General features: G+C 47.3%; 2 protein-coding genes across 12 annotated transcripts in view; both read right to left on the bottom strand.

Annotated features, from left to right (window-relative positions):
* SCARB1 (scavenger receptor class B member 1) overlaps positions 1–16,488 on the bottom strand; it is a 540,196-nt gene that overhangs the window by 26,533 nt on the left and 497,175 nt on the right. The window lies entirely within an intron of this gene.
* NCOR2 (nuclear receptor corepressor 2) overlaps positions 1–16,488 on the bottom strand; it is a 398,218-nt gene that overhangs the window by 125,846 nt on the left and 255,884 nt on the right. For all 11 annotated transcript variants that reach the window (XM_074972263.1, XM_074972265.1, XM_074972262.1 and 8 more), the window contains 3 exons: positions 15,612–15,790; positions 10,557–10,611; positions 8,270–8,368 (listed from right to left, as the gene is read on the bottom strand). In XM_074972263.1, coding sequence (XP_074828364.1) covers positions 8,270–8,368; positions 10,557–10,611; positions 15,612–15,790 — 333 coding nt within the window. The remainder of the gene's footprint in view (positions 1–8,269; positions 8,369–10,556; positions 10,612–15,611; positions 15,791–16,488) is intronic.

Raw genomic sequence — 16,488 nt, 5'->3', positions numbered from 1 at the left:
TTTCCAAGTTAAACTCCCAGTGGGGATTTTGGCTTAAAAACGAAATGGCCCCATCTGGCCCTCTGCCTGGAGCAGAAGCATGTTGCTCTCCATGAGGAGTAACTTTGACAAAAAATGTTCAGTTAAAAATTCAGAAGTTTGTGGCTCTGACGAGGGATTCGGCCTGCCTGTCAGGACCCGTTACCGTGCTCCGGTGCAAGAGGATCAGCTGCCTTTATGGAAAGTGGGCAGGGCCTGGGACTCGATCCTGAGCACCTTCACTTCCTCATGAGAGAGTTCCTGCATGCCGCACGAGACTGGGAATGGTCAAACCAAACCCAGGCTGGTGATATTAAACTGGTTAGGGAGGCCCTCCCAGCCCCTAACACACCAACTCAGTCCTGCAACCCTCCCTCACACAAGTCAGTTACCCACGTAAGTATTTCTGTTAGCGGTGAGGCATTACTTGTGGTCTGGATACAGCACTCAGGTGCTCGCTCAACTTTAAGTGCACGCTAAAATCCCACTAAAGGCAGCGTGTCCCACTTCCACGCTTTGCTGACACGGGACTGTGTGAGTACTGCCCACAGGATGGACCCAGGACTCTGATGTTATTTGATTGCCAACTTCTTCCTTTATAACAATGGAAGGTTTAGGGGGAAAAAATGGATCTGGGTAACTGAGGAAAGGTAAATTTAAGACTTACGGGCTGGATTCGTAAAGATAATTAGACACCCAATCCCATGATTTCAATGGAAACGAGGTACCTAGGTGCTTTTGAAGATCCTGCTACATATTCTTCATGTTGTTGTTCTTAGGGCCAGATCCTTGTCCGGTGTAAATCAACAGAGCTTCTGCTGACATCTATGGCTACACAGATTTACATGAGGACCTTACTCTTCTGCATCGTAAGTAATCTTGAGCCACGAAAGTGCACTGACGGGACAAGCAAGTGAAACGGGCAAGGAACACGAACTCCCAACTTGCCTTGCATATGCCCATCCCACACACAACACAAGAAAAGTTTAGCCGACACACCATGTCTCTGCTGCAGATATTTAATAGCTCAGCAGTTTAACAGTCTGACACAGTGTTTACGTAAAACGAACGGCGTGTTTATAAAGTCGGAGTTTGTGTTGTTCCTTCACATTACTGCAGTGACCACGGGGGACAAGAAATGGGTTTCTTTTGGGTGCGGGACAGCAGTCTGTACAAATAATGCAGTTGCTTTTTTGGCAGAGGGCAGGGGAGGGTGGGCATGGGAAAATGTTTCTCAGGACTGGCAAGAACTATTCAAGCTGCCCAAGGGCCAAGGTCATACAGTGAGTCACTCGCAGTCACTTGGAACAGGACTTCTGGCTCCCGGCTCCCTGCTTTAATCACTACAACATGCCGGTTCAAATGTCACAGCATCGGGGAAAATACAGCTGTGGTCTCCTGCGCAGTAAGGATGGGCAGTTTGTTTTGCCGTCAGTGGAGAGGATACAGAATGTTCATTAGCTCTGACGCTTTCGAGGAAGCGGCTCTTTCACTGTGGAATATCTGAGTGCTGACTGCAACACCAAGCAGGAGAGCCATGACAGCATATCCTGCTGGCCTGCCCAGGGACTCGGCCTGGGGGGTTTTGCACTTAGCCAGATGACTTCATTTACCTCTGAATCATCCTGGCCATGGCAGTTGGCTTCGTCAGCAGCTGATCTATGAAACTGACCCCGAGCCCAGCAGCCTGACTGATCCACTTTGGAGGAGGCATGAGGAGAAACATCCCAGGCTCCCTCTCGCTGTCTGAGTCAACCGGTGACTTTATATAGCCTGACAATCCACCGCATCCTGACACTGCCCCCGGTTGTGCTGCACCACCTGCCTTCCTGCTGTTGGAGGGAGGCTTTCACTCAGGGCTTGTCGGCTTGGGGAAACCGACCGGCACAGCTACCGCAGAGTTACTACCGTATTGTGGCTTCTCAGATATGCTCCTCTGGCCAGGCACTCGATTCTGGAATACAAGTGACTTTATTCCACAATAACTAGGCTCCATGAAGTAATGTGTAATGGAATGAAGTCATTTTTATTCCAAAACAGAGTGCCTACATGGGGAAGTTAGGCTGGAATAGCATAACTGTTATTCTGCTAGAGCGAAGCCAGTCAGATTCTCCACGTACACAAGACTGAAGCAACAGTTTCCCTCATACCATGAAGTGAATTTGAAGCTGAGTAAGTCATTGAAGGAGACTGAGTCCTGGAAATCCTGAAGAGCTTATAGCCCCCCAACCCCACACGTGTGTATTTGTAACAGTGCCTGCATGTAAATGTCAATTAAACCCGGTGCATGCTTCCGGTTAGTAACGTGTATAGTAATATTTGACCTAATTTTTTAAAAAAGTTTTAGAGTGATAATGAAATTATATATTAGAAATTTGTGTTTTTGAAAAAGGTAAAAAATCCCTCAGACTCCTAGAACCACAGGATTAGAGGGACCGCAAGGGTCATCCGGTCTAACCCCCGGCCAAGATGTAGCACTTGTGTCTAAACCATCCAAGACAGATGGCTATCCAGCCTCCTTTTGCAAGCCTCCAGTGAAGGAGCGTCCATGACTTCCCTAGGCAGTCTGTTCCATTGTCCTATTGTTCTTACTGTTAGGAAGTTTTTCCTGAAATTTAATCTAAATCCGTTATGCTGTAGTTTGAACCCATTGCCTCTTGTCCTGCCCTCTGTGGCAAGCGAGAATAATTTTTCTCCATCTTATTAAGGCAGCCTTTCAAGTATTTGAAGACCCCCATCATATCTCCCCTTAATCGCCTCTTTTCCAAACGACACATACCCATTTTCTTCAGCCTTTGTGCTCATGTGGCTTGCGTTCCATCCCTTTGATCATCTTGGTTACCCACCTCTGGATCCCTTCTAGTTTCTCTACATCCTTTCTATACACTGGTGACCAAAATTGGACACAGTTCTCCAGCTGAGGCCTAACCAGCACCGAGTGAAGCGGTACAATCACCTCCCGTGATTTGCCTGCTGTGCCTCTGTTAATGCAACTCCAAATTGCATTTGCTTTTTTTGCAGCAGCATCGCATTGCTAACTCATAGTGAGGCTGTGATCCACCACAACTCCCAGATCCTTCTCAGCCGTGCTGCTGCCAAGCCAGTTACCCTCCATTCTGTATTTGCGCGTTTGGTTTTTCTTCTCTAAGTGTAGCACCTTACATTTGTCTTTGTTGAATTTTATTTTGTTGTCTATAGCCCAGTTCTCCAATTTATCAAGATCCCTTTGAATGTTAGCACTACCCTCCAGAGGGTTGACAACCCTGCCCCACAGCTTTGGGTCTTCTGAAAATTTGATCAGTATGCTCTGTATTCCGACATCCAGGTAATTAATAAAGATGTTAAACAACACCGAACCCGGAACAGATCCCTGTGGAACCCCCCTTGAGACCTCCCTCCAATCTGACATTCCATTAATAGTTACTCTTTGTTTGTGGTTGTCTAACCAGTTATGTATCCACTTAATGGCAGTTCCACTGAGCCTGCATTTCTCCAGCTACTTATCAGAATGTCATGTGGCACTATATATCAAAAGCCTTGGACAAGTCCAGGTATATTATGTCCACAGCATTCCCCCTAACCAGTAAACCAGTTATCCTGTCAAAGGAGGAAAATCGATCCATGCTGGCTGCTCATGATCACCCTCCATCCTCCAGGTATTCGCACACTGAATGTTTTAGACACTGCTCTAGTAGCGTCCGAGGTCTCGGGGTCAGGTGGACTGGTCTGTAGTTCCCCAGCTTCTTCTCCCCCCCCCCTTTTTAAAGATGGGCTCTACCTTAGCCCTGCTTCAGGCTTCCAGGACCTCTCTTGTCATCCCTGAGTTTGCAAATATTATTGCCATTGGCTCTGAGATTTCTTTAGCTCATTCCTTCAGCACCCTGGGGTGAATAGCATCTAGATTAGTCAGAAGATCTCTGACATGTTCTTTACTTATCTTGATCTGCATCCCTCCCCCTTTTTATTGTCTATGATAACTTCATGAGTCATCTGGTCACATTTTTTGTGTGAAGACTGAAGCAAAGTAGGTGTTGAGCAGCTCCGCCTTCCTATCATCCTCTGTTACCAGCTCACCTTCTCCACTGAGCAGAGGATGCATACCATCCCTGACCTTTATTTTTTTGTCCAACCTATTTGTAGAAACCTTCTTGTTGCCTCTAACATTTCTTGCCAGCTGAAACTCATTCTTTGTCTTGGCTTTCCTGACTGTGTCCCTACATGTTCGGAAAAGGACCTAGGGGTGACAGTGGACGAGAAGCTGGATATGAGTCAACAGTGTGCCCTTGTTGCCAAGAAGGCCAATGGCATTTTGGGATGTATAAGTAGGGGCATAGCGAGCAGATCGAGGGACGTGATCGTTCCCCTCTATTCGACACTGGTGAGGCCTCATCTGGAGTACTGTGTCCAGTTTTGGGCCCCACACTACAAGAAGGATGTGGATAAATTGGAGAGAGTCCAGCGAAGGGCAACAAAAATGATTAGGGGTCTAGAGCACATGACTTATGAAGAGAGGCTGAGGGAGCTGGGATTGTTTAGTCTGCGGAAGAGAAGAATGAGGGGGGATTTGATAGCTGCTTTCAACTACCTGAAAGGGGGTTCCAAAGAGGATGGCTCTAGACTGTTCTCAATGGTAGCAGATGACAGAACGAGGAGTAATGGTCTCAAGTTGCAATGGGGGAGGTTTAGATTGGATATTAGGAAAAACTTTTTCACTAAGAGGGTGGTGAAACACTGGAATGCGTTACCTAGGGAGGTGGTAGAATCTCCTTCCTTAGAGGTTTTTAAGGTCAGGCTTGACAAAGCCCTGGCTGGGATGATTTAACTGGGAATTGGTCCTGCTTCGAGCAGGGGGTTGGACTAGATGACCTTCTGGGGTCCCTTCCAACCCTGATATTCTATGATTCTATGATTCACTATTCCCATTATATTTCCTTGGGGACATGCCCCTCCTTCCATTTCCTGTATGGATCCCTTTTCATTTTTAGATAGCTAAAAAGTTCCTTGTTCAGCCCCGCTGGTCTGCTGTGGCTTTTCTTCTCTTTCCTCTGCGTCGGAATAGCTTGATGTTGAGCCTCTAGTATTATATCTTTTAGGAACTGCCAGCCCTCTGATTCTTTTTCTTCCTAATTGGTCTTTCCATAGGACCCTGTCTACTATTTCTCTGAGTTGGTTGAAATCTGCCTTTTTGAAATCGAGTGTCCTTGGTTTGCTGTTCTCGTGTCCTCCTTTCCTTAGGATCTTGAATTCCATCAGATCATGTTCACTTCCTCCCAAGTTCCCGACCATCTTCCCATTCACAACTAATTCATCCCTGTTGGTCAAAACCAGATCCAAATTGGATGACCCCCTAGTTGTTTCCTCAACTTTCTGATTCAGAAAGTTGTTCCCTACACATGCTAAGAACTCGCAGGACATATTATGTTTTGAAATTATGTAAAGGTCTTCCAACAGATATCAGGGAAGTTAAAATCCCCCATTAACACAAGCTCATGTGTATTAGCTAATCTTGTTGTCTGCTTGTAGAACGCCTGACAAAACACAGACAAAAAGACAGTATGTAATTAACTTCGTACTCTATCTGGGGTTAAGATATTAAGACTGTAACTTCAAGATTATGAATTGTCCTTAAATTGTTAAATGATCCAGTGCTGAAAGGCCAAAGGGCACTGCAGTGTGATTCTTTTCATTGAATTCAAAGTCGTTATTTTCGAGAGAGTTAGCATGTTGGTGACGGGGGAGTGGGAATGATAGTATATCAGATTTGCTCACTTTTCTCTCATTCTAGTTTGGAAAACATACTGAGCATTGCGCCCACATTCTGAATTAGAACACCAACCTCCTTGGTTCTATTACATAAACTGGAAGCAGCGCCTGCGAAGTCCCTGATCGCAGCAAGAGCTATTTCAGCAGTAAATAGCAGCTTTACGAGGAATATCCTTTGCCAGGAGACAATCGGCCAAAGCAGCTATGGGAATTTTTTAAATTTATTTTCTAATAACTAGACCACAATGACAGTCTTGACACTAGAACAGCTCATTTCATCTCATAATTATCTCCAACCCGCCCTGAACTCCCCTCTTTCCTCAAAGCAAATAAAACCACCATTATTGCCTTCTCAAAAGCATAAACAGAGCAACGAAAGACCCGGCTGAAACGCGATTTCTATCCGGATTCAGCTGATGCTTTGCTACGACAAGAACTAAATTCATTTTTTTTGTTGTTTTTCTTTTGTTTACTCTACTAAATCCCAGTTTCTCATGTTTAAATCTTTTCCATCTAGAAGGGCAAGTTCAATGCTTTAACTGCATCAACTGTAGTTAACAAGGTGGAATACAGACTGATATTACAAAGGTTGCGTAGAAGCCACCTTTCTCCTGTTGTTCAGACAGCTGCAGGGTTCCTGCAAACCACGAATTCTCATACTGACCCTGTTTCGTCTCATTGTTCCCTTGTGCTTCACCACCTCCAATCAACCCATGCACTGATTTCAACGGATCTATGACAGATTATACCAACAGAAGATCCGGCCATACATCTTTCCTTTTTCTGTGAAGCACCTAGCACACTTCTAGCTGCTTGGTAATAACAACAGATTTAATAAAAGGCTTGATTATTCCACATACCCCTTCAAAACTTCCGATACGACGCTCTTATTTTAATCAATGTTCTCAAATTCCAAGTGCTTGACGTTTACATGCCTCTAAAAAGACAGAACCCTACTTCTAGTGATCATGCATAGGCCCATTCGTTAATTGTGAGCAAGCCCCTGGGGACTTTTTGTAACCAAGTATGGTTTATAACCTGAAATGTAAATAAAACACAGTGAGTGAAGTATATGCAGGTATGTCACCACACAGGTGCACATCTACAAGAGGCAAGGGGAGGGGAAGTAAATTACCTTTCACTCCCCATGCCTGTTACTTGCTCAACTCAACAATGAAATCAGAATTAGCTGTGTGCCTCTGATATGAACAAGAAACAAACGTGACCTCACATCCTATTGCTGTGACCTAACAAAACAGACTGTGGTCAACACTACAAAACATACTGCAGGCCACCATCCCGTGTCTGCAGGGAGATGGATCACCTAACAGGCCTTTTCCTTTTCTAAGTCTGAAAAAAAAGAGAAAATTGGGCCAGTCTGTGGTATTCATCATGTGCTAATTATTCTGATGTCTTCATGCTGTGGAGATCAAATTGGGGCAAAGCTACCTATCGCCCTTCAATCAGACAAGTACTTCTTATGGCAAGGCATCAGGATGAACTGCTTATGTTGGTAGTTTTATAGAACAAGAAAGAATGGCATTAGCCTTTTATTCCCTCCCTAGCATCACGTTATCTAAATAGATTCTCCCCCCGCCCACCCTTCTATGAAATGGACAGTTCCTAAAGGTTCGGGATTCACCCGAAGACTTTCCACTGGGTTAAAGATGTGGGCTGAGACGGTCGATGCTGCTTAAGAGACGTGGACACCCAGTTCCCCTCGATAGCTTGGAAAATCTCAGCGGCAGAGTTAATGTGACCTATCAGTCACTGGCTCAAATTTAGCCCTGGAGCTGATGGCATGGGGTGACCACACGCCACTGCCAGTTCTTTTCGGTTGTCTGTGAAATGAGTTCAGTGGTCTCAGCTTAGTTCCCAAGGTGCAGATACATCTCAAGGATCCATATCACAAAAGCCACTAACACAATGGTTACCTTTGCGGACAGTTTGAGGGAGGCAAAGACCTAAATGGCCCAAGGAGACTGAATATTGTTCTCACCTGTAAGGCTAGTGGTCCCTACAGCCGTGGAAGTGAGGTGCATTGGTAGACAGCTTGGGGAAACTTGTTCTATTGCGTAGATTGTATCTACTGTGTAAGCAGAGGACTCCGGCCTCTCGGGTCTTTCACAAGCACTAATTCCCTTTTTAAATAGTCTCTTTTTAAAATCTACTGATAAGCTGGGGAGGAGGAGAATATATAAATGTCACCATTTCCCAGACGACAACGCCTCTTGAAAGCCAAGCAGTCAGTGAACCACTCTGACCACAGAAAGGCCCCAAATAGCTTTTCAATTCCAAGATCAAGGTCCTGATGGGAAGAGTCACTGCGGCCAGCAGCCATGCCATCCACTCCCTGGGGAGAGGAGGAATGATCTGGTATGGGTCACCTTAACCTGACACTTGTGGGCTGTGAATATAAAGGATTGTTGCTGTGTGGTCAGGAGGAGAGACCGGCTAAAGGTCCTGTGCATCCGTCTTCACCTCTTACCTGATTCTTCCCCCTTCGTCGATAATTCCTCCTCACCAGGTTCTTGTAGTTCTCATTCTTCTTGGTCAGGTAGTAATAGAGCACGCAGTCTGCCACCGTCTGTAACGACACAGGAAGTGTCCACATTTTCGACACCAGCATTCTTTCAAAGCGGAGGATCCCAGCACTGGGCGTCTGGGCACACGCTACACATGGCATGTTTCCAGACCCCAATACAGCTGGGTTTCCTTCGATTACTGGAGGTTTGCAGGGCAAAAAACATTCCCACACCCACCCAGAGCCAGGCTTTCCCTTGAGAGCTCAGTATGGGCCCAGCGATTTGGGAGAGATGCTCAGCCACGGAACAGAGCGAGCCCCCGTGCATGCCCAGGGCACTCAACACCCAGCAAACTTAAAAGTGACGAGCTGGGACCCCTTCCTATAAGTGCACCCCTATAACTGCGCCCCACCCTATAAGTGCCAGAATAGAGTGCTGGCAGTGCTGGATCCCACAACTGCTGCGTTGAACACATTTCGCTGACATATTGAGTCCTCTGCATTCAGAAGCTGTTGCCTGGATTCCAATTACAATGCTCAGAGAGAGGCAGGCACCGGCCTAGAGGAAGGACTTATGGACCAGTTGCATTAGAAAACAGGAGAAAGGGGGAGGCTGGAAGACGACGGTGCTTTAGTACGGAAGGCAGCTGCACTGTGAGGCGGCTCTGTCGACAGGATGAATACCTGCTGACACACCTGTCACATTCACGCAGGGAGAATAAAGCTGTTTGCAAAACAGAGTCTGGTTTTTCTAAGGCATTAATTGGATCCCTTTCTATAGCCACGATCACATGCGCACACACCCGCTACGCTCTCTAGAAGAGGGTCTTTGTGTCTGTTACCCTGTTTGCTACTTGGGATGAGAAGTGGAGCTTTCTGCTCCAGAATCTGAGTGCGTTAATTCAGGCTACGATGATATTCCCCGAGGCAGAAGTTCTGCAGCCAGAAGTTGGTTTGCAACTTGGACAGCCAGGACAATAAGTGGCTGGCCGTGTCCTAGCAGATCCATCCCATCCTTTCAGAGAAAGGGCAGTCTCTCTGCTAGCGCACTGGTCTGGGACTCAGGAGACCTGGACTCTATTCCCACCTCTGCCACTGACCTGCCATGTGACCTTAGATAAGTCACTTCCCTGCTCTGCGCCTCAGCTTCCCCATCTGTGAAGTGGCAATAATGATGCTTCCCTCCTTTGAAAAGTGTTTGAGATCTACAGGTCAAAAGTGCTAGGACTGGAGTGCTAGCCTAGAGACTTCCTTCCCAGAGGCTGCAACATTGTGCCCATTTAGGATTTACCGATATGACACCATCCTAACCTCCAGGCTGCCCTGCTCTGGTACAGATTACTTGTCTTGTCTTGGGAGGAACAGAAGATTCACTATGTTCTGGGGTCTGCTTTTCAAATACTTCCTCTGTTTGTCCAACTAGTGGGGGTCAAAAAAGCCCCTTGGTGTAAATCAATCCACCAGGAATGTGCACTAGGGAGCTTGGGCCATTTCAGTGTCTACCCACCACTAAAAACCTCTTGGCTATTGATAGTTTTTCAGAATTAAAAAAAGAAAGAAATGATAATGCAAGAGATCAGTGGGTTACTGTTCACAACATCTCTGGGGCCCCACCCTGAGTTGAGACAGGGGCAGCACACTGGACAGGGCACGCCGGATGTCTGCAACCCCCAATACATGACAGTCCAGTCAATGGGAGATGCCTACAAAATGTGGGATAAAGCAGAGGCGTGGGTTTAGGTCCCCAGACAGTAGGTTTGAAAATCCCGACACCCTGGGACCCTGAGCTCCAAATCCCTTCAGAGCGGACTCCGCCTCTCATCTTTCCAAGCTAAGCCAAAACCCATCTACTTCATCTCACGTGGGGTCATTCAGATGACACCAAAAAAACTAAGGTCTTTGCCTGCTCTCCACAGACACTCCAGTCCCATGTCATCTCATAAAAGTAGGGATATGTCCTGACGTCCTTGGCCAGCACTTTCCTTCCTCTGGCTACTGTGCAGCCACCTCGCTGGCTCCCTCTGCTGCAGAAGTGGCTGCCTTTCCACAGCAAGTACAGTGACTCTGATTCTTTGGTGAAAGAGGCTCTGTGGCAACACAGGGCTTTATAAAAGAAGGCTTTTCAATAGGACGAATAGTTCTGTGCATTAGATACTTTGGGAATGGGTGCAAGAGAAACACTTGAGATAAATGAAAGACAGAGACAGAGAAGGGGTCGAAAATCACTTCGTTACAAACCAAACCAACTTACCTTCCTGTCCAAAAATGAAGCAATCACACCAAAATTCTTTGGATGCTGCATGAACCTAGAAAGCAAGAGACAGAAGGTTAAAGTGAAAGCCTGGAGACCTCTCTGTTTGTTCTCCATGTTTGCCTTTGTGATCCCAAGCCCTGGCCTTGCAGCTGCCTGCGCACTCCATCTGCTGGCAGAGCTAGCCTTGAATCCTAAAGTCAGAGGGCAGTGGGAGGGAGCTTTTCAAGTGACTCATTGGTTTGAAAAAATATTTATTTGTCCTGATGAGGCAGCTTCCCAGAAAGAGGAGAACTTTAAATGTAGCCCATTCAAGTTTTGTTGACTGGAAGTTGAAGGTGGAGGAGAAAATGTCTCCTCCCCCCACCCCCAGTATTTTGGCTTTTATTCCACAGGTTTGCATAGCGGGGCAGGGAAGGACAGAAGAAATAGGACAAGAAGCTTCAGCATCTTGAAGCAGATAGCGCCATGGAGCGGTCTTCGGCAATCGGCTAAATCACATACCACAGGAAGGCCTAAGAACTACTCCACTTCGTGCCAGCCTCTCTCAAGCCCTGCCAAAGGAAAGAGAGGTCAAAGATTGCCACTGATTCCCTTTGAGTGCCAAGCGTAAGAACGAGCGAGGAGTTTGCAAACGGAAAACAAATGACCTGTTTCGAGGAAGTTCCAGGGAAATCACGAAGCATGATTAAAATGCCTTGGCATCACCAGGCCCAGCTGCTGGTCAGAAGTCCTCAGGGAGAAGTGAGAGCCAGGCATGGCAGCTGCGCTCCTGGGAGAGCGTCAAACTCACTCAGCCCCTTCCAGTAAAAGACCCAAATGCTCGCCCGCCTGTTTCCCTGCAGTTTTGCTCACACAGCCTGAGAAAGGCAAGAGGTGACGATTCTGACCCCACTGAAGTCAATGAGAGCTTTGCCATTGACTTCAATGGAGCCAGAGGTCCACCAAACAAGTCCATCAGTGCTAGCACCCCAGGGCTTTGACCCCACTGCCTGCCGGCCATTCATCGGGGTGCGTTCTGAGCATAGCAGCTCACACAACAGGCCTGCATAGCCGGGCTTGGTGTTCTCGTAAGGAGGGTTTGGAACAATCCCCTCCCCACCACACACAGCTGCTCTGCAGCCTCATGGTTGCAGTATCCTCTGCTTGGGTAGCTGCCCCCTTCTGCAAAGCTATGGCTGCATCAGATACGCAGTGCAGCCACCCTCCCCAGATGCATTTTCCCCATCATCTGATGAACTGAGAGTCGCCAGGAGAGGTTAGGAGCCATGACTTGATCATGAGATTTCCCCATCTATATTCTTACGATGGATGATCTCCTAAAGAATACGGGGGTTAATGAAGCCACCACCTGCTGCTTGGTTTATGCTGCAATTGAGCCCAGAGCTCTGATGCCAAGAACACCAGCCTGCAGCTGCAAAGACCCAGTCTGGCCTGAGAAGGGGGAGGACGAGAAAAGACCGAGCACAGTCTCCCAAGCAGGATCTCAGTAGCTGGCAGTGATGTGCTAAGGGAACTCGGAATTAACGTCTGGCGTCAAACCTGCAGCCACGTAAGTGACCAGCAAGAAACGGGCTGATCCTTAAGCAAAGGCTGAGCAAACGTGGTGTGGGAAATTGGACATCCTTTGAAGTGGTTGCCCAAGACAGGGGTTTGCCTGTAGGAAAGGGTCCTTAGTGCAGGATTCACTGTAATTTAACAGCTTCATGCCTGAAAAACATCCCATGGTGCAGAGAACAGAATGTTCTGGCTGGTGCCACATTACCTCTGCACTGGGTACGGGTGGTGAATGGGGTCTTGGAAAACTATTTCATGGGCAGCTCACCTGAACGCAACTGTGACCCATTATAAACCGCTCCTATTTCCTCTCACCTTTCGGCTGGCATGGCAGGGGGCTGACTACTGTAAGAAACACCCCAGGGATGACTCCAAACTACGAGGGACAAAGGGTTCCAAATGTTGCCAGCTAACGAAACCTGTCTGAACAGATGCATCATCGCTTGCGTCTGTTAAAGCCTGGCTTTTAATGCGCTCTCCCCCCCTATGTTTAAAGGCAGCACAGTGGGTAATTAAAAAGCGCAACCCCAATTGGGGGAAACAGCCGCCTTTCACGTGTTATTTCAGCTTGTTGCTGGAACTGCAGGACAACACGAGTAGTTAGCAGGCTTCTGAGTTACCCAAGAGATTGACAGTGCGATGGAGGCTTGGAGGGACTTTTCCTCCTCTGCAGAACACACACATGGTGTCAGCAGGCTCTACCCCAGCTGGAGCAGCTAATAGTGACTCTGAGCGGCTGCACCTCCAGCAGGGAGAAAGCCTACAATGCAAAAGCAACAGATCCTCTAATTAACCCCTCTTCTTTAACTAGTGGGACAGGACTGAAGAGCATTTGGCATAAGCTATTCCTGGCCTGAAAGGGAAAAACAAACTGGTGCTTTGCCAAAGGAAAGCAAGCTTAGCTATGGCTAAGGACTGTCTGTGTTTAAGCAAAATACCTTCCCTGGGTTCCCCCGACAAGACTGCTCCCTTAGCCTTGGCATAGAGGAATGCAGTGGAATGGAAATTCAGCTGGGAGAAGTTCAGCACAATTCAGCCTGGCCCAGAAATGCCCCTTGCTGGATTTGTGCTGCTCCCAGAGCGAGTGGCTCTCTGACAGCAGACAGAACACAGCAGGTCACAAGTCAAACCTTCCTGAGGGCCGCCTATGCAGTCACACGTCTGACTTGGAGTTACGGGATTGGCAAAATCGCTGCCTCGGGAAAACTCTCGGTAGACAAGAGCTGGACCGTACGGGCTGGCTGCTCCCTCTGATGGAAGGCAGAGGGCTAAGAGGCTGAACATTCTAATGAAACATACGTGGGACTTGAAGTCCAGCTCCCGAGCTTGGTTCTGCTGCCGATTCTCTGTACGACCTTGGGCAAGTCAGAACCTCCCTGCCTCGGTTTCTCTGAGAGTGTAAGGTCACTGGTTAACTCACAGGGGTGTGTCAGGTTTGAATGATCGATGTCTGCCCAAGGCTTCACAGACACAGAGCCTGATTCTGATCTAACTGCACTGGCTTTATTATCCCAGTGTAACTGCTGACTTAGGTGGAGCGATTCCTGATTTATACGTGCTGAAGTGAGACTGGAATCAGGACCCAGACCGCCCTCGGGATGGTCACTGTAATCAATGACTGCAGCAGAGCGGGAGCTAGTCAGAGCTGCAGCCAGCAGATGGCTTTCCCGGGGCAACAAGGAAACATAAATGGGGGCACTGAACATGTGGGAGGTGGCCAGTGTGGAGGATGGAGCAGCAGGAACGCAGCGCTTGGGAGCTTACAATAAAGGCCTCTTTAAACATAACCCATCTGAAGCTGTAGGCTGTTACGTCAAGTGTCCTAAAGTGTGAATCTAGACAAATATCATACCACACGCTGGAGAGCTCTTCTGTGGTATGTGACTAAAGGAGAAACTGAGATGTTAAAAAAGAATCAGAGACACTCTGACAAAGTGGGATCACATCACAGATCTGAGGCTGTTTGTCACGTACTAAACGTGTAAACAAATGGCTGATCAAGAAACTTGGTTTTACTGCAGTTTTATAAATATGCATGACTCTTCATATTCAGAGCAGAGCAATGCAATGCAAACAACAATATGCTTTTTCAAAGTCAGCACTCGCAAGGCTGCTAACACTCAGATATACTTCTGGTACCATGGGTGAGTTGTGCTTTCAAAGAGACCCTGATTGTCTTCAGGCAGGGCCATACTTCCATGCTGTGTTCTTTAGGGCAGGAACTGTTTTCTCCATTGTGTGCGCGCACAGTGCACAGCACAATAAAGGAAAACCGGGGCTTCTAGCTGTAATCACGAAAACAACAATAGAACAACAACGTAACACTCTACTTCTCTACTGGCACCACCCACATCCAAGTTTGGGACAAGCTAAAAGGGCTGCGTAAAATAAAGCAACCTGAACCTTTGTCCAACTTGAACGGAACTGGAATCTGCCTTAAGTTCTGAGTAAGTCTGGTTAAACTGACCCCAAGATTGTTGATCTTCAGGACAGGCCACAAGGGCTACCTATTTTTATCTGAGTGTGCCAGCGATGAACAGCTGCAAGACCCAGGGTCCCATTGGGTTTCATGGGCTGGAGAGATTGAAGTCAGGTCAAGCTGAATTGTGTCAATGTCTGTAAATTGTATTGTACGTGTGTCTTGCACTTTGGACGGCCCACCCTGACAAAATTGAAACCATCATGCATGGACGATGCTACAGTCATGCACGGAATCTTCCAGTGTCATTAACCAGGCCTCATCCTTGCATTTTCCTTAATTTTACTTTAAATTATTAACCCTTGCATCATTCCAGGTGCAATACTTGCAGTTTTGATGGCCTGGGAGAGACACAATATACTTTAAAAGGCTAATAATACAGGGTTCTTAAGAAGGGTTTTTTGGTGCGTCTTTGCAATTGCTTGCTTCAGTTGCATGTGGAAGTAACTATGAGGAAGGCCAAAGGTATTCCTCACATGGAGGAAACCAGGACAGACTGGAAGTCTCCAAAGAACCTCTCCAGATAAGGCTTGAGATGAGCTGAGCCCAGCGACCTTGTCTAGTTCAAAGTATGCATTTCCCTTTTCGTATGCAGTGTGTCTATTCCAATGGCTCCCCATACCAAACCAAACCTTTAGATCGGCTCCTCTTGGGCATATTCTGGCTTGCACCTGGGTCCTTTTTCCTAGGTTCAGTCTCATCCAAGTTATCAGACTGCCTGGTACAGCTAACACCATTTGGAGTTTTTCTAAAAAACTTTTGTGATTCACCAGTCATTGCTACCTACAGCCCAGCAGCCATTCAAGCTACTGCAAGGAATTCAGCTTCCAAAACACGCTGCAGTGCACGCACTGGTAGCAGCCAGGGTGTCATCACAGAATCTACCACTGCTTTCCACGACCACCATATTGCCTGCACAACCCAGGGCCCAGTGCTCAAGTCGTTATCCAGCCCGTACGTCACACTTCCCAACACCTAATTCCCATTGCCTATGGTCGGCCACTTCTCAGTCCACTCACTTTTCCCGAAAGGTCTCCTTCTCCTGTTCGCTCCACATGTTCATCACCTGCCGGTCTTTATACACCTTCATGGGGTCGTCCATCAGGCCATTCATGTTGATGAATTTAATGCGCTGCTGGTCAGCATCGTATAGCATGGGGGGGATGACGGCTAGCTGGCGCATCTGCTTCTCCAGGTTCTTTGGGAAAGAAAGCAAAGGGGACGGTTCTCATCAGCATCACAGAGCCCAGGGGAGAATCAGAGGGGACAGATGTTCATAGGGAAAGGACAGGTTGTGGGACCAGGAGACTTTAAAGGCAAGTACTAGACAGCTTTATTACTGGAGTAACCCTAAATTTAATATTGAAAGAAGCGGTCACCCTCAGCAGGGAAATAGTTAATCTTCCCTTTGGAAATAAAAGGCTCTTGAGACACATTGTAAAAATGTTTGACCCAAGGAAACCAACTCCCGTGCTCAAAGCTAGAGACAGGCAAAATCAGGGCTCCCTGGTGGTTTGCAAACCCTTATCAGTCAGGTCTGGGTTTTGTAAAAATCATACAAAGAGTGGCTCAAATCTCAACCGCACAGTTTGGATGTAAGCAGGAGAGGGTCCAGTTTTGCATATATCTTGGTCTGAATGCTATTTTGCAAAGGGGGGGACTGAAGGGGTCGGGAGGTGGAAAAGATGGGTCTGGAGCCAGTCTCATTCCATGGGAACCTTTCGTTTTTATGAAAGCTTTCCTAACACCCTCCTCCATTTCCCTTCTGCTCTCAGTGTGGTTTGAAACTCAAACGGACAGCGTCTCGGAAGCACTGGAGACAATAACTGAATGGAATTCTCCACGCAACGCTCGATCCGTCTACCCTGTACTTGCTACGAAGTGGGTCTAATTGCC

The sequence above is a fragment of the Natator depressus genome, chromosome 15 (assembly GCF_965152275.1).
Source record: "Natator depressus isolate rNatDep1 chromosome 15, rNatDep2.hap1, whole genome shotgun sequence".
Classification (NCBI taxonomy): domain Eukaryota; kingdom Metazoa; phylum Chordata; order Testudines; family Cheloniidae; genus Natator; species Natator depressus.
Note: the sequence above shows the minus strand (reverse complement) of the source record. Positions and strands in the feature narration are given on the sequence as shown.